General features: G+C 40.0%; 1 protein-coding gene across 41 annotated transcripts in view; it reads right to left on the reverse strand.

Moving 5' to 3' along the window:
• Positions 1-25,091, reverse strand: part of CADPS (calcium dependent secretion activator) — a 471,326-nt gene that overhangs the window by 18,100 nt on the left and 428,135 nt on the right. For all 41 annotated transcript variants that reach the window (XM_032290346.1, XM_032290356.1, XM_032290353.1 and 38 more), the window contains one exon: positions 21,291-21,398. In XM_032290346.1, the coding sequence (XP_032146237.1) occupies positions 21,291-21,398 (108 nt within the window). The remainder of the gene's footprint in view (positions 1-21,290; positions 21,399-25,091) is intronic.

Below are 25,091 nucleotides of genomic sequence, written 5' to 3' on the forward strand. Positions count from 1 at the left end.
TGACTACTCAGGGGGATTTAACTCTAAGTTTTAAAAAGGAATTAAAAGCGACATTAGTATACATTTTTTTTTTTTTTTGAGACAAGGTCTTACTCTGTCATCACTCAGGCTGCTGTTACCCAGGCTGGAGTGCAGTGGTGCAATCACAGCTCACGGCAGCCTCAGCCTTCCTGGGCTCAGGTGATCCTCCCACCTCAGCCTCCCAAGTAGCTGGGACCACAGGCATGTACCACCACGCCTGGTTAAGCATACATTTTTCTAACTTTGCATTTTTCACTGGCCTGTGAATATATATGTGCATACGGTATGCTGTACTCTGCATACTATTGGTGATTCTGATTTGTTGTGCTACATTAGCATATTAAACTCTCTGAGAAGTCCTGTAGTAGAGAAGTCCATTTAACTTAGTGTTTTTCTGACAAAATAACTATTCTTTTTTTTTTTTATAGACAGAGTCTTACTCTGTTGCCCAGGCTGGAGTACAGTGGCTCAATCTCAGCTCACTGCAACCTCTGCCTCCCAGGTTCAAGTGATTCTTGTGTTTCAGGCTCCTGAGTTGATGGGATTACAGGTGAGTGCCACCCCACCTGGATAATTTTTGTATTTTTAGTAGAGATGGGGTTTCACTGTGTTGGCCAAGCTGGTCTTGAACTCCTTGCCTCAAGTGATCCACCCGCCTTGGCTTCCAAAAGTGTTGGGATCACAGGCATGAGCCACCGTGATTTTTCATGAGTCACTCATTAAATTCTCTCAGGATGTTTATGTCTCATTGAATCTGATTTGGAAAAAGGTTCTATAGTGACATTAATAATATTACAATGGCTCACACCTGTAATGCCAGCACTTTGGAAGGCTGAGGCAGGAGGACCACTTGAGGTCAGGAGTTTCAAGGCTGCAGTGAACTATGATTGCACCACTGCACTCCAGCCTGGGTAACAAAGTGAAACTCTGTCTCTAAAAAAATGTTAAAAAAATAAAAAAATAAAAATAAAAACTCAAAAAACTAGCAGCAATAATAATAAAAGTAGGCATGTCTATAGTCTATAGTCTCAGCTACTTGGGAGTCTCAGGTGGGAGGATCACTAGAACCCAGGAATTTAAGGCCAGCCTGGGCAACAAGTGAGATCCTAGTATCTTAAAAAAAAAAAAAAAAAAAAAAGATAGAAAATATTTAGTGAGCACTTATTATGTATCAGGCACTGTTCTAACCAGTTTATAAGACTTAACCTCATGGACTTTTCCTAAGAACCTTAAGAAGTAATGACTTTTTAAATCCTATTTTACGTTTCTATAGTATATAATAGTTATATGAATTTATTCTTTATGAAAAAGGAAGAAAAAGAGATGTAATCTCATATGGAATAAATTGGCTTTTAATTTTTATGGTACTTTTCTTGCTTCTGAGCCTTCAGAGATTATGAAGCCCATGGGTTCCATGATTTCTTTTTCTTTCTTTTTTCTTTTGACACAGGGTCTTTGTCACCCAGGCTGGAGTGCAATCTCAGCTCACTGCAGCCTCAACCTCCCAAGCTCCAGTGATCCTCCTGCCTCAGCCTCCCAGGTAGCTGGGACTACAGGCGTGCAACACCATGCCCTAATTTTTTTTTGGTATTTTTTGTAGAGATGGGATTTCACCATGTTTCCCAGGTTGGTCTCGAGCTTCTGAGCTTAAGTGATCCACCAGCCTTAGACTCCCAAAGTGCTGGGATTATAGGCGTGAGCCACCAAGCTGGGTAGATAAATAACGTTTTCTATAACTCCATGAATGCCCTATTAATATCAAGTTAAATGAAGAGGCAAAAACCTTCAAAACCCTCCCACCTTTGAACTCAACGTACCCAAATATCAAAATATACCTTCCCCCCTCTATCTCTTGATTAGCTTCCAAGGCCCTGCTGCCTTGAAAGAAAGAATCTAACTTAGATGTCAAAATCAGATCTGTGCTTATCTGTTTAACTTCTGAAACTGCTGAGTGTCTAAGAAATTAAATAAAAATTTAACCAGTGGTCAAATCCTGAATGAAAAATGGAACATGGGCCAGACACCAGCTGCTCTAGTAGCCCTGGCTCAACAGCAGGGCTGATCACAGCAAAATCAGGAAAATTCGATTTTGTGACATGTTACAGAGAAAAGTTTTGTAGCAAACATCAGAAGCTGACACCTTACTTTCTGCAAGCAAACAGGGGAACTGTGATATGTAAGAGAAAAGGAATTGCTCTCTTATGTACCTGAATTTCTCAGTTCCGACCATTTCTTTCTTCAAGAGACATAAATAATGAGTCCAATGTGATTAAGCCACAATCAACTTCTAACCAAGCCTTGTATGCCACCTGGGTCTCCCAGGGCAGGTGTGCAGTTTGGGCATTAACAAACTGACCACTGTTAACAATACCTTTTACTGGGGCCTGTTTTTCTCTGAATATGTTGGGGGATTTATTCATAGGCCTCCTTGTGCATTGAGAAAATGGACCCCCATGCCTTTAGCCTCCATCCTTTCAAAGGAACTTCCTGTTTTGAGAAAACGTATAGTGACAATCTGAATTTGCACTTTCAAGTCATCTCAATCATTTAAAGCTCGATTGTATCAAAAACAAAATTCCAGTTTGGGTGGCACATCCTACCACCCATTATCCATGTGAGCAGTGTGAATAATTTATCTGAAAACTATTCTCTGATATGCATACAAGAACTTAAGATGGAGGAGAAGGATTCAGCGTATGAACTGAATTCAGATTGTTCACGAACAGCATCTGCCCACTCCCCTGATCGCTTCTTAGGTATGGGAACTGCATTTAGAGTGAACTGCATTAATTCGCAAGCAGATTGACGTAAGCAACTGAATAAGAAATTTGCATACCATATAGAAATGATTATAGAAATCATACTCTAAAATAAGGATTGTAACTCATGTACAGAACGGAAAGATAAAGTGGAGTGCCAACTTTGCCTTCTTAAAACAGGGTTGGTTAATCATATTAGGGCTAATTCCATAATTTGCACACATTAAACTTTCTAGAGTCATGAATCATTAGAGTTTTGTGAGCCAAAGTTGAAGTTCTTACTTAGGAAAATTCAAATTGAGTTTAGGGAGCTGGTTTCCTGGGCTGAGACGATTTTCCTCATTACTCTGTATATAAAAAACATGGTCTATGTATGCACATAATTTCCAGGCTATTACATGGAAAAGATTCAGGTGAACAGGTAAATGGAATGCTTTATGTCAAACCACACAGCTGGTTTCCAAGCAGATAATGAAAGGACACAAATATACCATCTAGAAGCTACTGTCTGGAATCCCAGAATTTGAAGACAGTAAGACCCAACAATACTAACTGGGTTAAGAACACTTTCCAAAGTCCTCTAAGCAGTTTTGAAACTAGATCTATTTCAATTCAGTGAATATGAGCTCTCTGGGGAATGATTTCTCATAAGCAAAGAGCATGATCTTTTTAGGAGCTGGATTTAACATTGAGTGGTTCCCTAAAAGCAGTCAACAAACAAGGAATGGGTGCAGGGACAATACTCAGATGGTGGTCCAGGAGCTGGGAGGGGTGCTGGCTTTCAGAAGAGAAGGCAGAGCAGCATGAAGGCTGGAGAAGGGAAGATGGCCGCAGACTGGGGAGAGCAGGGCAGGCAGCACAGGAGGATGGAGACGGCATCTTCATTTCCTGGGAGGAAATACTGGGGTGTCCATAGTGACTGCCCAATTAAGGGAGTCCAGAAAACAGGTTCTGATGCATGGGGCCCAGGAATTAGGAAAATAAAGACAAAGTGCTGCTTTTTCAAAGTTAACATGTGTTTTCAACATATACAGCTGGGTTCTGCCTCCAATGGCGCCCTTTCCTTTTGCTTTATTTTTACTCTCAGGAAATCATATTCCCCTCTTGCTACTTCTCACTGAATATGACTCTACTTTTTTTTCTCTTCATGGGAGGGAGAAAACACGCACACACGTGCACACACACACACACCCCACACACACCCCACACACACTTGCCAGATCACTTACCCAAACCTTACCCTGGGGAGCCAGCCATCTCATTTCTGTAAAAGGCACAAACCTCAGACCATTGTCCTTATACAAGATACACATTCAACATGCTGGGTGCCCTCGATAGCTACAGATGGTTTGGGATCCACCAGCCAGGAGGCAAGAAGTCTGCGTCAGGTCCCCCATTGAAGTGTTCAGATGGGTCTAGGGCCTGAGCACAGAGAGTTAAACCATAAATTAGCCATGAGTTAATATGTGAGGCCTGGATTACTCTGCCTTGCCGTCAATGCTTCCCGTCCACAAGGCTCCCTCCCCCTTCCTCCTCACACCCCCCACCCTTTTGAGGTGACAGAATAAGAAATTAAACACTTGTGGGTTCATTCGAAAGAGTGAATGAAATTGAATAAGCTCTCAGTACTTGAGGCGCACAGCGAGCGCCTGAATGGGGCAAACCTCCTAAGTTGAATGGAGTGTCTTTTGGGACCAATTTGTCTCTTTTCACTCTTTATTCTTCCCTTTTTGCTGACAGATGTACAAAGGCGGAACTGCGCCGTGCAGCTTATCCGCATGCACCCACAGCAGCTGTCACTTTTGTCGAGCAAGTTAATCAAGCAAATGCCACCATATCCCACTTTCTATAAGGAACAACATGTTATAGACAGTAGTCTTGCTAGAAAGAGACTTTATTTTAACTTTGATTGGCTTGGTTCCCCCACCCCTCCCGATGCTTCCCCCTTTTCCCCCCAGAGGAGGGGGAAGGGGGGACTTTGCCCAAGCCAAGGATTTGGCTATGACAATGTCAGATTTCATAATAATATTGTGTGTGAGACTGGAGACGCATTTGGAGTTCTTTCCTAGGCACGGAGGGATGCCCCGGGTCTGGGTTTTTTTGGAGTGTGCTATTGTTTGTGCTGGACTGTTAGGCTGCATGTCTCAAGTTATAAAAAGAAAAGCCGAGGGCAGAAAATAGTATTACGCCACGAATGTCTTGGATTAATTTTATTCTTTTTTCCTTTGTAAAGCAGGTTGTGTTATTTACATATTTCTTTTGATAAGCCTTCTTGCCTGGCCAAGCTTACAAAGACTGTGCTAAATACACAATAGCATTTCTTTGTGTATGTTGTTGTTAGTGAGTTCTTTAAGCTGAATGCCCAAATTTATTTCTAATGTGCACCAACAAATGCAAGCAGGCCTCCATTTCTCTAATTCTGTGTCAGCCAAGTGGGGAGCCTTTACAAGAATTCCCTCACGTTCACATCCACTTACCCTTCTGCCTCAGTTACCACTATTCGGTGGTGTTCAGAAACCACAGGCAAGAGTGAACTTCATTAAACGGTATGCAGTGCTGACCTCAGCCACTGCCCCTGAGCCCTCAACCTGAATGCCAAAACCAGACATATTTTGAATAAACAAACTCTTTAGAAACAACGCATATAGACCACTTCCCAATGGCCAAGGGATTTGCCACTTTCAAGAGTTGGCTAACAGCTGACGATCTATCTGGTAAGCTCTTAAAAGTTCCAAGAGAAAAAACAACTCTCTTTCTTTCCTTTTTCTTTTCTCTTTCCTTTCTTTCTCTTTCCTCTCTCTTTCTTTTCTGTTTTTTCTCCCTTCCTTCCTTCCTTCCTTCCTTCCTTCCTTCCTTCCTTCCTTCCTTCCTTCCTTCCTTCCTTCCTTTTCTCTTTCATCACCTTGTCACATTGTTTAGTGTAAGCTTTGGTTAGAAATAAGAAAGGACTTTGGTGATACCTGATCACAAATTTTCACATTACTGACATCTTAGGCTTTATTGGATAATGACCACCTAATGATTTAGTTGCAACTCCATTTCTATTATGCACAGATTGTATAACCATGTTATTCTATAATTGTAGATTACTCACCTCCCCTCTCCATAAAGTATTGCTAATCTGAAACCTCATAGTGCCATTGAAAACTTAGCTATGTGGGTAGCTTTAGAGTCAACAGTACCTCATTGAAAAATCTTGAGCATTGTTGTTTAATAACACCGCTGTGTCAAGCTTTGCTTAAGGAACTTAAGCTGCCACCCTAAACCACTTATCAACTGTCTGGGATGTAATGGTGTTGTGTTACCATCATTTTACCCCCCAAATACACCACAAAACTTTATTCTTATGGGATAAAAGATCTTAGAGCACAGACGGAGAGATAGACTGAAAGCTGAGACCCACCCCTTAGTTAGGCCTAAGTAGAAGTGGAGTTTGCAGCATACACGGTATGCAAGGTTCCTTGCTGTGCCGTAGTCCCTCTCAGCTGGGGATGGGGTTTCACTCACAGTGGGTTACAGAAGGGCTTTCTGGGATCATCCATCTTTAGGACTAGGGTCTGCTGGTATTTACAGAGCTTGAGTCTAATGACAATGTCCTTACATTCAGGAAAAGACCTGCCCTAGTGGGGCTGAATTTTCATTAAGGGATCTCTCTGATTAGCTATGCAACACCCATCATTGTTAGTGGACAAGCTGTGACTAATAAGCCACCTTCTACCTAGAAGGTCGTAGAATCACGATTTCTGTCTTATATCCTGTGGTGGTGCCATGTGGGAAATAGTGATTATGGTGAGAACTGCAGTGGATGAATTCGGGACACACAGCACTCAGTATTGGGGCTGGGGAGTACATATTTGAATAAAGTTTCTGCCTGATATTACATGTCTACTCTTGTGGTCAGAAAGAAAGGGGTTGGATCTCGGATTGACTACTTCTCAGACTTCTGAATTTGGCGAAGTCAGTTTGCCACCCAGTGACCCAACTTCTTCATCTATAAATCGTTCTACTATAAGGACGCATGCACACGAATGTTCATGGCAGCACTGTTTACAATAGCAAAGACCTGGAACCAACCCAAATGCCCATCGATGATAGACTGGACAGGGAAAGTGTGGCACATATACACCATGGAATATTATGCAGCCATCAAAAACGATGAGTTCGTGTCCTTTGTAGGGACATGCATGAACCTGGAAACCATCATTCTCAGCAAACTGCCACAAGAAAAGAAAACCAAATACCGCATGTTCTCACTCATAGGTGGGTGTTGAACAATGAGAACACACGGACACAGGGAGGGAAGCATCACACACTGGGGTCTGTTGGGGGGAAATACGGGAGGGACAGCAGGGGGTGGGGAGCTGGGGAGAGATAGCATGGGGAGAAATGCCAGATGTAGGTGACGGGGAGGAAGGCAGCAAATCACACTGCCATCTGTGTACCTATGCCACTATCTTGCATGTTCTTCACATGTACCCCAAAACCTAAAATGCAATTTAAAAAGCCTACCTCACGAGGAGATCATGAAAATTACATGTATCATTAGATTTAAGTGCCTAGAACAGTACCTGGTACATAGACAGCACCCAGTGAATACTGGCTCTCATTGACCTCAATACCTGTAACACAGAGATCACGAAGGTTCCTATATCCTAGGGCTGCTAACAGGGTTTAAAAGAAATAACACATTTAACAAGATGGTGCTATTATCTCTAATATACAGTCAGAAAAACATACATTAAAAAAACTCTAAATTAATGTTATAATTGTTATTATTAAATAGCCATTTATTAGAAACTTCAATTAATTGGAATCTTTCCTTCTCTTAAGAGAAAACTGCCTTTTTTTTCCTCCCCCTAAAAGCCCTCTTTGGGATTTGTATCAAAAGAGCAGCTTTCAGAATGTGCTTTCGGCTGACAAACACTGTAGCCTCATCTTCTTGAGGCATAAAGTATGGCAGAAAGAACACTGTATTCAGAGCTGGGGAACTTACTTGTGGTGCAGTTCTAGATAATTCATCCCTTTAACATCTTCAAGGCTGGAAAGTGACACTTGGGGTTAAGTAGTGTGAAGCCAGACTCCTAAAAGATCTTGACCCAGAGAATTAGACTCAGCTTCAAATGCTCAATAATGTGGAAAGCAGAACTAAAACATTTACAAAATTGTTTCAAAAGTTGTCAGAACAGAAAAGGTTTTCCGATAAATCTTTAAATTCACCAAAAAGTCAAATGGGCCAAAGTGATTCATTCCCCATTACATGAACCAAAATACTATATTTTCAAGGCTTACAAAAAATCAACTGACAACTGCAAAAATCCATAGTGAGATTCTTAAAGGACTTAATTCAGGTTTTTTAGTTAGAATTGGAAACAGAAAATATACTCAACAAAGTACACAAGATTCTATAATGGCTAGGAAGTCATCAATACCTATTTAAAAAATGGTTATTGAGGGCTTACAGATGCCAGACACTAGTGATAAATTAGATAGACAATAACAGTGCTCTCAGAGGTGGGGATGAAAATCACATAGTTTTAGAAGATGGGGCCCCGAGGATCTGGGCAATCTCATTTTGGACCTCAGGTTTTCTGTCTTAAAATGAAAATAATACTGTCTCTTCCCATCTCTCCACAGTGTTGCTACAGAATAAATAAAGTTATGAAGTCCTGTAGGATACAAAGTAGGAAGGGTATAAAGAGAAATAAACATGTATTTCAGTATGTTTTATCCTTAAAATCAGGGTTCATTCACCTCAGCACTATTGACATTTTTGCAGGTAATTGTTATGGGGGGCTGTCTTGTTCATAACAGGATGTTCATCATCAGCTCATTAGATGCCAGCAGCACTCTCCCACCACCAGTCAAAACTGTCTCCAGACATTTCCAAATGTGCTATAGGGCACAATATCACCCACAATGGAGAACCACTGCTCTAAATTAGTGGTTTTTGACCAGATTAAACCCTTGGAACTTATTTTAAAAACACATGTCTAATCCCTACCTTAGATCTACTGAATCAGAATATTTAATGTACAACTGGGATGAGTACATTTGTAAAATAAAACAGTACGTATGCAGTTCTGATGCACACCCCCGGTTAAGAATCAAACATTAAAAGACAAAACAACACATATAATGTAAGAAGAATTTAGCCCTCAAGGTTTTTGAGCAGCGAATGCCTACAAAGCAGATACCTACATGCCTAGAGTGGAGTCATCATAACCAGGGTGGAGCCATCCTTTGTTTAATTCTGAAAGAATATTTCCAAGGAAAAGCCCTGCTAAGGCTAATGAAGATATAGCATTGGCAAGTCAGGGACATTCCCAAAGGAAGCAATAATGTCTCCTTGCTTAGTTCCTTACATAGACTCCTGCCTCTTTCTCCTCAAATCCTAGACATCTGCAGATCAAGCCCCTTCTCTGGGGCTTTCATCTCACTGGGATCTTGCTCTACTCTAAGAAAGATTTCCTTCAGTGATGCTGCGGCACAGCTGGACCCTCTGCTACTTGCTATCCTGTTTTCTGATCATTTTATCTCTGGTAAAGATCCCTGTTGGTGTGGAATGTACCGCTACTTTTCTCTCTGCTACAAAGCCTACCTTAGTATTAGGAAAGGATGTGTGTTGGTTTTTTACATCACTACCACTACTGATGATGACAACAAAAGAAGGGATATTCATGGAGTCATTTCTACGTATCATGCGCTGTGGCTTGTGCCTTAGAGGAGTTGCCTTATTTAGTCCTCCTAAGTCAAAGAGCTACCTATTGTTTTTATCTACATTTTTTACCGAGAAGAAAATTGAGTCTTGGAGAGGGTAAAGTAGCTTACTTGATGTCACACAGCTAGTAAGTGGCAGACCCAGGAATTAAACTTAGAAATGTTTGACTGCAAAGCCTATACTCCTAACATCTGCTTGATATAAAGGAACCAGTCCTTTGAAAAGCTGACAGGGCACCTTTGAGTACAAGGAAGCCGTAGTGACTCACTGAACTGACAAGATCTGACTTTTTGTTGAAGCACTGGTACTCCCTGGGAACTATACACAGGTTAGTGTTAAGTTCAAGCTGACAAACCTGGGTGTTAATGACTGCTTGATTTTTATTTTTTAAGCTCCTAAAAAAATGTTTTTGGATGAAGCTTATCGAAAGGGAGACTAATTTCTGAGATGTCTACCAGGTAGAATATCCTTTAGAGACAATCACTGGAGTCTCTTGATGATATGATGACCCACAGATCATGCTCATGATTTAAACTCAAATAATCGCCGGGAGCGGTGGCTCACTCCTGTAATCCCAGCACTTTGGGAGGCCGAGGTGGGCAGATCACAAGGTCAGGAGTTCAAGACCAGCCTGGCCAACATGGTGAAACCCCATCTCTACTAAAAATACAAAACATTAGCTAGGCACAGTGACGGGCACTTGTAATTCCACTAGTGGGGAGGCTGAGGTAGGAGAATTGCTTGATCTTGGGAGGTGGAGGTCACAGTGAGCCAAAATTGAGCCATTGCACTCCAGCCTGGGTGACAGTGCAAGACTCTGTCTCAAAAAAACAAAACAAAACAAAACAAAACAAAACAAAAAACAAAGAAACAACCCCACAAAAACGCAAATAATCTATTCACTGAAGACAAATGATTTGTGTAGGTGGAAGTATCATAGGGCATGGCTTTTCAATCTCTCTACACTATTGATATTTTGAGCTGCATCATTCTTTGCTGTGGGGGCTGTCCTGTGCACTACAGGAGGTTCAGCAGCATCCCTGGCCTCTGCTCGCTAGATGCCAGTAACATGCCCCCAACCCCCAAGCTGTAGCGACCAAGAATGTCTCCAGACATGGTCAAAAATTCTCTTTGGGACAAAAATCACCACCGAGAGAAGCACTGACTCAGAGCTCCCCAAACTAATGAAGCACCTAATAACTGAGTCTTTTCTCTTTAACAGGATGATTTCCTAGGCCAAAGAATGAATTTTTTGAATAAAAGGGAGTGATATTTCTCTTCCTTAAAAGATGATTTTAAAGAACTTCACTAGAAAGCAACTCATGCATTTAACTTTGCTTACTTTACATATTATTTGTTCTTTTCTAAAAAAATCTTTTTTTTTCCACACAAATAATGAGAGGGGCTTTATACCTTGGTTGGCATACAGATCTGGTAATTAATAATACTCCCATCCTGGGCAAGACCTGGAGCTTTGTTGGTATAACTGGCTTTAGTCCAGGGATGGTCAGAATGAAAAATTCTGCCAAAGGCAGTCAAGGCAACCCAATATGGCAAGTGACACTATCATTGTAAGCCTTTTGATACAGGAATATTCACACTGGAGGCAAATCACTAGACTCTATTAACTGGATTTTTAGTCAACTCAGCAGGAGTTTAACAGAAGAACAGGAGGCTGTTAACTGTTCTCTTCTGAATTGGGAATTTGGAATGAATGAAGTATTTAAGTTGAGCCTTCTTTTCAGGTTTTTGGACACACAAAAATAACTTGCAGCCACCTGGTGGAAGCAAGACTTTTTTTTTTTTTTTTTTTTAAATCAAGGTCCGGGTGGAATTATAAAAAGGAAAGGAAAGAGAAGTAATCAAGGGAGGCCAAGGCGGGAAGCTGTATTGCTGATCTAACGTGCTGTTCCGGTTCTGGATACAGTGCAGGCAGGAGAGTGTCCTGGATGTTTCACAAGTTTTTCTCATCATTGCATGAAGTCCCCAAACAATCTCCTTCAGAGACTGGCACAGGCTCCAAAGCTAACTCCCAGATGGACACATGGACTTCCTGAGTCATCGTTTTAATAATTCCTAAGCTCAACTTTGTTGTTATTGCTGCATCATACTCATCACATTTTTGTATGATGATGGGGGTGGCAGAGGGCTATATTACATCCAGAGAGGAAGGTCTGTCTGTACACATTTAGTGGTAACCTCTTTTCTAGTTCATCCAGATCAGTGGTTCTCAAATGGGGATGATTTTGCCCCCTGGGGGAATTTTGGCCATATCTGGAGACATTTTCTTCATTTTAAAAAGGACAGCGGCTGCTACTGGTATCTAGAAGAGAAACCAGGGATGCTGCTCAACATCCTTTAATACACAGACTAGCACTCTGCAACAATTATCTGGCTCAAAATGTCAATGGTGCCAAGAAACTTTGCTTTAGAAGTGTTTTTAAAACTAAGGATTGTAAACTTATTTGTGGGTAGTAGAATCATTTAATCTGTTACCACTGAAATTTTTGAAAGAAAAACAAGAAATGTCAGATTGCATCACATAGTAAGAGTAAATACTGTTTTATAAACTTTTGTTTCATGTGTGCGTTCATGTGCACTGGGTTGCAATATAAAATTTGTTTCTTATTGTGAGTTCGGGCAAATTAAGTTTGAAGTAATTGATCTTGCCCAGTATTTGTCAAACTTTTATGTGCATTTGAATCAAAGAGGCTTTTGTTTTTTTTGTTTTTTGTTTTTTTTCCCCATTTATTTATTTTATTGCATTTTAGGTTTTGGGGTACATGTGAAGAACATGCAAAATTGTTGCATAGGTACACACGTGTCAGTGTGATTTGCTGCCTTCCTCCCCATCACCTACATCTGGCATTTCTCCCCTTGCTATCTCTCCCCAGCTCCCCACCCCCAACCGTCCCTCCCCTATTTCCCCCCAACTGACCCCAGTGTGTAGTGCTCCCCTCCCTGAGGCTCTTGTTAAAATGCAGATTCTGATTCATTTGGGCAGGGGTTAGGGCTGAGACTATATACCTCTTATAAACTTCCAGATGATGCTGAAGCTGAGGGCCTGTGGATCACACTTTGAATAACAAGAACCTATGCAGGATAATTTAAACTCATTCATTAAAATAATTAGAGCAGTAACTATATCACTAGGTATTGGTTGTGAAATCTTTTGATAGCCTATCTGGAGCCCAGCAGCGAGAGAAATAGTTATTTGGTTAATAAATGAGAAGTATTTGAGGATTTAGCATAGCTCATCTCCTTCAATGCAATGTGATAATATTTGTTCCACAAAAAGTGCTTTGGCTATTCTGTGTGTGTGTGTGTGCACGTGTGTGTGTGCACATGCGTACCTGCACATGCGTAGTGTGTTTGAGTCTGTCGCTTACTGCTTCCATGCCTTAAGTCTGCCATAAGAAAAAAAAACCCTGTTCTAAGGCACAGAAGTATTGTGTGGGTCATGTTAACAAGAATACTGTGACCTTAACGTAACAGAGCAATCAGCTTGGCTTCTTAGAATGATTAATGGAACATTCTCCTCTGGAAAGGAAAACAAATTAACTGTCTTCACCAAATGTCTTCTGGAACACAGAAAGCTGTTCTGATAAAGACACTTAGCAAAACTCTTCATTGCCTACAAGCTCCAGAAAAAATTCAAGACTGGCTTTAAGTAAGGTTTGCCCGAAAGTAAAAAAGATCTATTTCTATGAATGGCTTTGGAAGGAAATAGCTAGATTAGAAAACTACTTGAAGATATGCTACAGAAATGTAAATCTGTGAGGATAACAACAACAAAAAACCCCCCTCAGTTTCTTTTGGATAGTAATAACCCATTTAACATGATTAATCCAAATCTATTAATGCCCCTTATATTTTGCATGCAGGATTGCTGAAAGCTCAAATTACCCAGGCAGGGAGTGAAGCATTCCCAAGTTTATGTGGAATAGAAATGTGTTTCTATACCTAAGACTCCAAAAGTAAAGGAATTAATTGTTATCATTTACTTGTTATTGTGAAGTCCATGGGGTAAGAGGGCATTGATATTTGAATAATATTCACTGCAACAGGGCATCAGAAGCATCAAAACACTCTGTTCATTTCCTCCTCATTCTAATAGAAGAGGAATGATCAAATCTGTTAAAAGCAGATTTGCATGGTGGGAGGTAGAGAATGCATGAAGACACTGGGAATTTGAATGGCACTGGAGGGTCTAAGTCATGAAGAAGGACTTGGATTGTTTTATAATTTTAGCTTGGAAGTATCCTGAGGTTCACTTCCAAGAACCCAAGCAGAGCTTAGATTAGGACCGAATACATGGTTTTCCTCAGCCAAGGAAACTTAACTCCCTAATAAGATATATATCTTATATACATACAATCACATGCACATATACCCTATTTTAAAATATATATCATATATATAGATACCCATTATGTAACAATATTCAGTAGGTCATGTTACCAATCAAGGTGAGAGAGTGATGGGCTTCTCATTTCCCCCCCAACTTGTCTCCAGTTGCTGTATTCCTTTTGGGAAATGACACTCTACAGCTGTAATGCATGGCCTAGGCCATGATTTAACTGCCAGAATTTACTTTGGGGCTCAAAAACAGGTGAAAGAATCAACTGTCTCTTCTTCCTCTATATGCCGGTCCCAGTTCATTTGGATTAGCTTTCCAGTTTCAATATGCGTCATCTCACAGATTCTAAGGGATGTCCTAGTAGCCTGGCAGACATGCTCTTTAGCTTCATAATTGAGGATGGTAGAGATGAGGTCACAGTTCAATTAAAATTTGATCTAAAGAGTATGGAAAAGCTTAGCTTCACACTGATTTGAAGGGCTTAATTTCAGATTGATAACCTCAGGGAAAATCCCGGTAGAATTAACAAAGGAACCTTCCCAATAGTATGGGTATGCGTGTGTCAAAGTCACCAGTCTAAGACTTCAAAGCAGTTACAGTGACACAAGAAATGCTGGACTGTGATCCTCTGATTTACCCACCCAGCTCAGATAGCTGTGCCTTATTCCAGTACATAAAATCTCTGAACCTCTTCACATAGGTACCTTGTACCCTGGCCTCTGTGAGTTTCTTACAGTTTAGCCCCGCCCCTCCATCTTTTTTTTGTAACTAGCTTCAGAAGTTTTCCTTACATACAGAGAACAGCTTAAAAAAAACCCTGGTTGAATTCTGCTAAGTTACTAATTATGTTTAAAAGAACTACTTGGTTGAATTCAGCTTGATTTTTTTTTTTCCTCAGCAAATCAGTTCTATGTTTAGATAGTAATAAACTCCTCCAGTCTGCAGAACAATTGGCACGGCAGTCCCTATAACAAGTCAAGATCATGAAAAAAGGGCCAGTGCTTGTTCAAAATAAATTTAGGGGTCATCACAGCCCTGCCCTGCATCAAATCCTGGTTTGCACAAACCAGCTGTAAAGAATATTTACAAATGGGGAATTTTGAATACAGTGTATTAGAGGAACATTTACTGACATGGGAAGTAGTGATTATTAACTGTAAAAAGCAAATTTTTTGCTTACTCATTTTAGAGAAAAAAGTACATAATATATATAATTACATAGAAAAAGATCCAAAAAGATAAACGCACAGATAATAATCTGCGAGTGCTGGGAATACAACATCTTTTTTTTTTCTTAGCTATATTTTCTAAACGTCTACAATATACATATGCTGCATTTTAATAGTAAAAGGTATTAACTACTCCCTCCCTCTGCCCTCACCCCAAAAACTCTTGAAGTTCTGAAGGTTAATTCTGATTTATTTGGCAATGCAGTATGGTTTTGTTGAGGGAGTAGAGCTGGGTTATTTCAAAATCACTTGAAGGAATAAGTAGTTGTATGAGATGATAAGGATGACGATGATAAAAGACTCATTGAATTTTTAACTATGCTTATCTACATGCATCATATCATTTAGTCCTCATGAAAACTGTAAGAACCCAGTTTTGTTACAGATGGGGAAATTGAGGCTCAGGAAGGTGAAATAACTGACGCCAGGTTAGAAAGCTCTAAAGTGGCAAAACCAGGTTTCCTCTTTCTATCCATCTTACTTCAAAGCCATTCCTGACCATCGTTATTTTGCCTATTTCAGAAAGATGTTTTACCAAAAGTAAAAAAGGTACCAGGCTACTATGTATCAAGCAATTCTAAGCAAACGTGGGGTTAATGTCTTAAAGTGATGGGGAGACTCTTATGGCACCTTAACATGGATATGAAGCTTTGCTTATCAAGGAAAAAATGAGGGCTGGGAAAAGCATTTCCATTTTGATGATGATGATGATGATGATAGTGATGATGATGATGGTGGTGGTGGTGGCTAACACTTACCAATGCTTCCTCAGAGCTCGATGCTGCAGATGCATATGGCATTTCACCCTCATAATAACTCCACGATTATCATCCCTGTTATATAGATGAATCAGCTGAGGCTCTTAGAGATTAAATGCCTTGTTCAAGGTCACCCAGCTAGTAAGGATCAGGTCTGAGGGATCCAGAGGCAGGGCCTATGATCACTGCACAGTAAGTCCCATTCAGGGCACTCAAGTCTGCTTATTGCTTAGAGAGGAGATAACTCACTGTCTCAGTGTCTAGAATGCCATATGCCTTGATTTTCTTTAATCAGCCCCTTAGAAGTACAACTTACTGTATTAGTGAATCCTATGCACCTCTTCCCATTTCATATTTTTGGAAATGGTTTCCCTTACCTGGACAGCTGGTGGTATACCTTACAGATATAGTGTAATGCTCTCCTTGTAGCCTCGTATTTGGTGCTTTCATCCTCCAGCAGGATGATTCCTCCTTTGATTGACATATGCTACATGTATGGTGCTTGAGCAATTTAATAAAGTTGTTAAAATAAGGTTATCTGTGGTTTCATATATAAATACAGCAAATATATTTTGAGAGGCAAAGGTTTCATCTTTCAGATTACCCCTTTGAAGGGAAATAGTCACACTCAATTATCGTTCTGCCACATAAACTGGACAAATTCACAATTTGAAAATGGAACAACAAATTAAAATCCGTGTGAGGCAAAGAATACTGAGCAGCAGCCCCTTCCGAAGCTGACCACACTGCCTGATTAAGTTTTTATGAGGTGGTTTGGTAAGAGGCCCTTTCCTGATCTGATAACTGCCACGGAGAAGCCAAATGCAGAGTCAATCTGCAAATACCTAATCCTCCAGAAGGCAGATTAAGTGTATAATTGACCTATATAATCCATGTATCATCTCCAGTCAAATGTTCCCTGGGCCTGGTTCACAATGACACGGGGCCTGAAGAAAGCCAGCACGGATGCAGCATTACCACCAATGTGGATTCCATCCAAGTTCGAGATGGCTTTTTAATCACTCATCTCCGAGCCTGTGAGGTTTAAGCAGATGAATTCACCCTAAGCACATCTCTTTTAATCCCGATTTTCTTCTCAGTCTGTGTCTTCAAGAAGTACAAGGAGGAAAGAAAATTAATTTTTGTTTAGACCTTGAAATCTTAGGTGCTTCTCTTGATGATCTGATGTCTAATTTCAAAAAGCATGTTTTTATTTTGGGGAAGATGTTGAATTAATCACTAGAGAAGGGGGGGGAAGCCATCTGCATGATTTATGGACACTCCAACTTTAAATCATTGTCTTCAAGTTATTTCTTGAGCTTGTGTTTTCCCCTGTAGCTGCTGCTTTAGTTCTATGGAGATTATTTCATATCCATGTTTTATGTTTTCTTTGAATGTCAACAATAATTTTCAAGAAGGCCAAGCTTCCACTTGAGTCTCACAGCAGTCTGATCTTCTTTTAAAAATGCAGCATCTTTAATATATTTGAATTCGTTGTTTTTGTGTAGATTGGAATATTACCTTGCTTTAAATCTCAGAATGCTTTGTTTCAAAATATTATAAACTATTATTTTGTAGCAAGTGAAAACTATATACAATTATACTTTTTTTTAAGAAAAAAATTATAGAAACAGATAAAAAATGTACAGCTGCACAGCTGAAATATTATGGGAAACAGTTTGCGGATTCTTTTCTGATCAGCACTCTGTCTTGGATTGGTTAGTTTTTTTTCTTAGATGCTTTATCAAAAAAGTCATTAATATTTTTCTAGAAAGACTATGTAAACCAATTATATTAAGAAACAGAGAAATCTTAACTGCAAAAACAAACCAGTTAGGCAACATTATGTCCAAACGTATTTCTCCAGTAAACCTAGAGAATGCCTGGTTAAAAAAAAAATTGGTAAAGATGAATTTGGAAAGCCTGCTCTTAAGTTACGTAATAAAATAGATAAAAATGCAGAACATCAAATATAGAGTCCCAAATGCTATGCCGATAATCTCCCACAAGCACCCACTTCCAGCCAAAAGTACAATGACGTGGTAGAGAGAAAACTAGCTCATAGAGCACGGGGTAGGGGCCTAGTTAAAGCAGAAAATGCACCATTAAATGACCAGCTATTAATCCGAATATTCTCAAATACAAACACACACTAAAACCATCCAGCCTTTTCTACAAGGGCACACTCAGAAGGGCAAAAAAGGGAACAATACCAAATATAGACAACTTAAAGGACTTATCAGGTAAATAAAACCGAGACTTGAAACACAATTAAAAACACAACAGGAACTCTTAGAACATGCCTCTGAATGACAGATGCCAGCAGGAACTAAAAACCAGAGAATGACACGACAGTCAGAATCAACAACCCCCAAACAGCAAACAATCTCGGAGATATAGATTATTTTTCTTCATTCAAAATGTTAATTTGCTATTATTCATTTTTGCCATTTATCAAAATGCAACAATTTGGAAGAAAAATCTCACAGATCAACAAGTCTTTCTCAATAGGTTTCTGCCAATTGTTTAGAAACTTGCCCCAGGACTGCTATCATTAATGAACGGAATTTAAAGAATAAGTTCGTTGGCAGCAAGAAATTTAGAGTGGCAGCTTTCACAGACCCTTCTGCCTTGATATTCCTATTCCCTTATTCAGCTTGGTGGACACAAGAGTCTTGCAGAGCATATATACAAAATAAATAAATAAATAAATAAACACCATGCTTGAGGAAACAGAAGCCGAAAATAATCAAACATGTTGGTAATCTGATGTTTTGCTGCTAGATTATAGAAAAACAGTAAGTACTGAATTAAATTACTGAGGCTGCATGGTAATGAAGCTTTTTGAGAAGCTCTGGGTTTTTTAAATGACAAATGTTTTAAATCCATGACAGATTCAATAACTTTTTTTGCATGTCAGTTAGGTTGCCTAGCACCAATATTCTGTAAATTAGGACATCAGATTATTCAGAAAGTAAGAAAGTAAATGGCAAAGACACTTGTTATAGCTAAATAAGCTCCTGAAAATTTTTTTTTCCATGGGGCCGGGAATGATGTGCAATACATGACTGTAATAGTTAAGCCTTTACAATCAGATATACGCGGGGGGTATAACTAAGACTCTCTTGGGAAAACCAAATTGGGACAACATGAGACTAAATTGTGGGGGTTTCCACAATGTTACGAATGCCATTTTATGCTGACCGATGAAATTCAACAAGAGACTGGAGGTACTTGTGAATTTTTAAATGACCCTAACTATAACTTGCTTTCGGAAAAAAAAATTCTCAGTAATATTTCTTTTTTACTATTAGTTTACGTTAAAGGCTGGAGGGCTTAATTTTGCCTGTGGTCTTCAACAGTCAGGCAAGTCCAGTTCTACCATCTGTGCTAGCCAAGGCTGCACTTTTACTTTTTAAATGAAGATTTGGTTGTACTTTCCTTTAAGAAGTGCCACAAAAGAGATAATTTGCCTTGCTGCCTTCAACAAGGCTACCTAGCTTGTACTTCTAATTTAAAAAAAGAGAAGCAAGGGTGGATTATTTTGTCAATGAAGTGACAGGCAAACTGCAGATTAAGGATCAAATTCAGTACCAGATTTTTTAAGTTTTAGAGAATATAAAGTTATTGGTTATTCACACACACTCACACAGTAACACACACACACACACACACACACACGGGCCACATAAAACTGAGAATCAGAAGATACTGATCAAAGGAAAAAAAAAAGGCAACCTAGGCATTGAAAAGAACAATCCACAGGCTTCTTGAAAATTTGTGGTTTGGAATTTAATTCAATGGAGATGAGCAGAGTGTCCACATTCCTAACTGGAGACCCAAGGGTCCTGCCTGTCTCTGTTTTCAATGCCTATTGGATGGTGATTGTGCCCCCGACATTCTACGCTCAGTACTTTCATATAAGGCACGCATGCAGAGAAGGGAGAGGACCCGCTGGTGAGCTTTATGCATGTATGAGGCATTCTCAGTGGATGTGGGTCATGCTAGAAGATGTACACAGGAAGATTATTTGATTCTAATTCATGCCACTTGATATAATGTGATAAAACATTTGACATGAGAGATAAGTTCCATTTTTATCCGAGAGAGGACGGGTGGGAATTAAAAAGTAAGAAGGGTTTTGTCGAGGAAAGGTGATGCAGGGGAAAGAGGGGTATCAAGCACAGAAAGGGGCTGACTGGAAAAGAGAGAAAAAAAAAAAAAAAAAAAAAAAAGAGCCTTTCAACACAGGAGGAAAGCAAATGAGCTGGAAGACAAAGCATATAAAAGTCAGAAGCCGCAGAATCAGAAAGCGGTGCCAACAATGAGCTCATTTAGCTGTGGAACAAAAACACACACACATACACACACACACAAACTCAATATAAATTGCTGAACACAATCACAGAAAAAAAAATAGGAACACGGATTCTATAGTAGACCAAAACATTAATGTTCGCGTTGGCACTAAAAATATGGAAACCTGGATGGGAAGAGCTCACGTTTCACAAGACAGAAGTAGGCTGCACACTCAGAGCCACAGGGAGACAAGAACATCAGCTTCCATGCACTCTGGCCGGGCCTACACTGGCAAATTCGGTGGAAACCCAAGACAAAATATCCGGCTAAATGAGGTAGCCCTGTCTGCTTTGGCCTGAAAGAGACAGGCAATTTGAGACGGAAGCAGATTCCTTTTTTTTTTCTTTTTGCCTCAGTGGCTTGCTTTGCTTGCAGATGCAGTCCCAGTGGAAATGAGATTGCTCAAAAACGATTAACCCTTTGGAATGTGCATTTTCAGAAGTTTGATCTGGGTCTGCAGCCCAGTGTACTCTTTTTTTTGTAGAGCTGCTTCTTGCAAATTTTCAGCCGGTGGGTAGGCAGGGGGCACCATGGTTTAAGCTGCAACTGACTGAGCAACTCTAATGTAAATGTGTGCCAAAATCCAGGGGTAAGGATTTTGAGTCTTCCAGGAACGAAATTATCTTTGAAGCGATAACGATGAGACATTTACTGCACACCTGCACACCACAGCTGGTGTCAGGGAGGTGCCACTCCCAGGAGGGGGAGTTGGTCTCAGCCTCCCTGACGAGAACATCTCCCTAAAGTAAGGCCAGATTGCAAGGAGGAAAACCATGACCAAGAGGGGTCTTTGCCAGTTAGAGAAAGCTGCCTCACAAGATTCCTGCAGGAATGAGCCTGCTTGCCGAGAGGCTGTGCGGCGTCCTACGTATCACACAGATTGGGACTGAGACACTGCCACACCAGAGTGCGTTCAGAACAGACACAAGACAGATAAGAGCCTAAGGCAGAGGGAGAGGAAAAGATTCAGTTTGAATCAGAACCAATCCATTTTCTCAAAATGTGACTTATCCTCCTGTCTCTTATTTTGTCACATTTTGGAGGGTCTCCTCCTTGGTTTTCAAGGAGGAGAAGGCATTTACTTACATCAAATAACCTTTCTATGTACATCTCCTCATTGACCTTATCACGCAGGATATCCTGAGAATGGCGGACGAAAGTCACGTAGGCGTCGGCAACATCCATCCCGGGTTTCTGTAAAGAAACAGGAAAATATGAAAATGAATTTTCAGACAGTCACTCTTCCTTGGTTACCATTCATTTTTACCCTCTCCTTGCCCCCAAACACCCTGCGATGTTTCTGTTGGATCACCTCTGCAGGCATGGGATCACTGTCCACAGCCTGGGCTGGTAGAAATTGATATTAGAACTGCTTCCTCTTTCCAGAAATCAAGCCCTGGCTAAGAAGGGCATTGAGATTGTAGGATTTTACAAATATTTTTCTATGATTAATTTTTTTCTTGGCAAACTGATCTAATGGATAAATCTTTACTGCATAATCCAGAGATGTTCTCTGACTTTGCCTTGGATTGAAACCCCCATTAAAGAATACCCAAACATAGTGTCTTCCACTGTCTGCCTTTAATATATTATTAGAAGGGTGATGGCCTTCCCATTCCCTTTTCCTCTTTTAAAACATTGAGAAAATACTAAGTTAAAAAACTGTATTTCAATCTATACCCCTTCCTACCCAAGTCTCATTTGTATGTGTGTGTGTGTGTGTGTGTGTAGCTTAACCTGAGCAGATATAGTATTTGCTAATTAATTAGTTCACTCAGAGGAAACACTAAATCATTTGTCTTTGCTTCCAGTGCAGCCTTAAAGTCTAAGGATTAAAAAAAGAAGAAAAGAAAAGGCAGGAGAAGGAGGAGAAGATTTGATTTTTAAATAAATCAGATTTTCTGGAAAGGTAAGTAGGTAGTTCATCTCTCAGTTAGGAAATGATTTATTGTAAGGAAGTAAAAAAGAAAGACAGAAAGAATCTCAGAGCACACTGCTTGAGATGTCACAATCAAAGTTACCTCCAAAGAAACCTATTAAAACACTGTAATATAGGTCATTAGGAGAGTGGCCACAAACCCCTCAAATTTCCACAGTAGATATGTATGTTTGCTAATAACTAAAAAGATGAGTTTTCATTACTGTGATTTACCTTAGATCACAAAGTATCATTTCTCTACTAGACGTGACTGTCAGGCACTGCAAATTGGAGTTAGTTAACACTTCTGTGTAATTTCCAGGGTGAAAATGAGGAAGGTTTAGAAACAGTAGGACTGTATTTTTTTTTTTTCCTGATACAAAGCAAACAATTATCAAGCAAAGGGCCAATGCGTGGCCCCTGGGATGCTAGTAACATTTCTTAACACCTGCTGAAACAATGACAAGGTATTAATTTGAAAAACAATGAGGACAACCCAAAGCCACAGTAGTCAAGTGTTACACTTTCAAGCAATTTTCAGTGAATGGATTGAGCAGGTTCCATGATGGTCCTATAATTGTTGCAGTTTTATGATGCAAAACAATAGAGGTTCTCCAATGAGATGTAAGTGATAGCTATCAGTTCTAAGCAGGCACCTTTCTCCTTCTCTTCCTTTGGCAACTGCGCATCAAAGGGCATTCTCAGTAGGGATGGGGACCCCTACCTGCGAGACTTGAGAAACTCATCATTATTGTTTCCATTTCTCCCCTGGTGATGCTTGTGGCCATATGGCCTTTTCCTGGGCACATGCAGCCATCTTAGAGCTAAGGTGCAAAGTCAAATGCAGCAGATCTATCAGTAACCCAAAATATTAGAAGAAACAGTGATCTACGATGATGCTTACTTCCACCATTCCTTCTCTTTTCATGAAGTTTCACTGTCTTCAAAGGGGTATTTCTATTCAAGTTTTAAAAACTCTGATATTTTTAAAAATCAGTGCTGTTCATCTTACCCAGGTAGTTAAGAAACTCCATGATTTGCTATCTTCTGACTTATTTTTTTCCAACAGCATTTACCAATAGCTGATATTGTATGATATTGTATTATACACTATTTGTTAGTCTGTTGCCTGTCTTCTCTCACTAGAGCATAAGCTCCATGAACACAGGAATTCTGTTTGGCCTATTTTCTATTGGATCCCCAGCACACAGAATGGTACCTAGCACATAGTAGGTGCCCAGTAAATATTTGCTGAATAAACAAATTCAAGAATGAATGAGCAAATCCTTTCTTCATCTCCGATTTCAAGCTCTTCAGTCACACTGTGTGAATTTTCACTGGATCTCCCACCAATTGGAATTTGTGCAAATCATTTAAACTTTTCTGTAAAATAAGAGTTAAAAAAAACTTCTCTGGGCCTTAGTTACAGAATCTTTAAAATGGGATGACTAACAGCTCCTCTACTTACCTTCAAGGACTGTTACGGTCATCAGCTAGAATAATGTATGGGAAAATGTTTGGCAAGCCATATATTGTAATACAAACATGAACTACTATGATTTTTTCTCCCATAATATTATACCATTCCACAGCCTTACCTATCTTTAGAATCTACTCTAGAATCAAGATACTGGACCCAGAGGAGCCAATGTCAAAAAATGATAAAGCCTCAGCACAAAAAAGTATCGTTTTTCTCATAATAGAGTCCTCAAGCTCCCACTCCCATCCAATTCCAACAGGTTTGGTTTCCATCCCTTGATGGAACAGAAATAGGGAAGAGGGGATTGAAACAATTGTGTGGACAAAAGAGAGCTATCATTTTTCCATGTGCCTGACGGTGAGGGAGGAGGCTGCCTAACCGCATCACCAGACATATAGACTCACCAACCGCTGGGGTTTGGGAGTATCGAGGGCAGGGGCAAGCCTCCCCTATATCTCAGGAGGCCCTGCTGGGAGCAGGTCACTATGCAGCCACTGGGGAAAGACACGGTCACAATGGTGATCCTGGGTCATTGAGAAGAGATTAAATTATAGTCAGCACCCTGTTTAAAAGGGCAGGAAAGATGTGTAATGCATTTCAAGTAGATTTCCAATCAAAACAGTTACAATAAGAAACTGTTCACAAATAAGCTCACTCTTAGTTATAGCGAAAAAATATAGATGAGCAGACAGCTGATGTTATTAGATTATGCTTTGATATCATAGTGCTACTTGTATACAGTGGGATAAACTTTTAGATGTTTTTAAATATCTTATAATGACATTGTTTATTTTAAATGTGGCTTTGACAGACTGATAGAATATGACATAGATTTTAGAGAGCATTTAAACAAATATCTGTATAGTTAACTCCAACCATGTGTGGAAGACAGAATTTGTGAATAAGTGATTCTGTGGCTCGGGAAAAGAAGAACATTTTAATCTGAGCTTGCCCCTACCAGAATACTTTTGAGCTTGTGAAAAATGAGCTCAAATTTCCAGCATCCTAAGTAAGTCCTAATTATGAATGCAAATTCTCCTACATATACCAATGGGTCAAAAACTACATCTAAGACAAAGAGATATGCCTTGGGGATTATGCAATGTTTTAAATGACTGGTACTAGAACTTTTCTCCAGTAGTGTGGATAATTAAGAGACAAATCTCAAAGGTGACTAGCTGCTAGTGCTGACATGGAACTAAACCAATAGCCCAGGTGAACTCAGAGGCTTCAGAGGTAGAAATGACTTGAGAAGTGATTTTATGTGATGGTTCTTTTTTTTTTGAGACGGAGTTTCGCTCTTGTTACCCAGGCTGGAGTGCAATGGCGCGATCTCGGCTCACCACAACCTCCGCCTCCTGGGTTCAGGCAATTCTCCTGCCTCAGCCTCCTGAGTAGCTGGGATTACAGGCATGTGCCACCATGCCCAGCTAATTTTTTGTATTTTTAGTAGAGACGGGGTTTCACCATGTTGACCATCCTGGTCAAC

The sequence above is a fragment of the Sapajus apella genome, unplaced genomic scaffold (assembly GCF_009761245.1).
Source record: "Sapajus apella isolate SASKATOON/1434 unplaced genomic scaffold, GSC_monkey_1.0 scaffold23, whole genome shotgun sequence".
NCBI classification, from domain to species: Eukaryota; Metazoa; Chordata; class Mammalia; order Primates; family Cebidae; genus Sapajus; species Sapajus apella.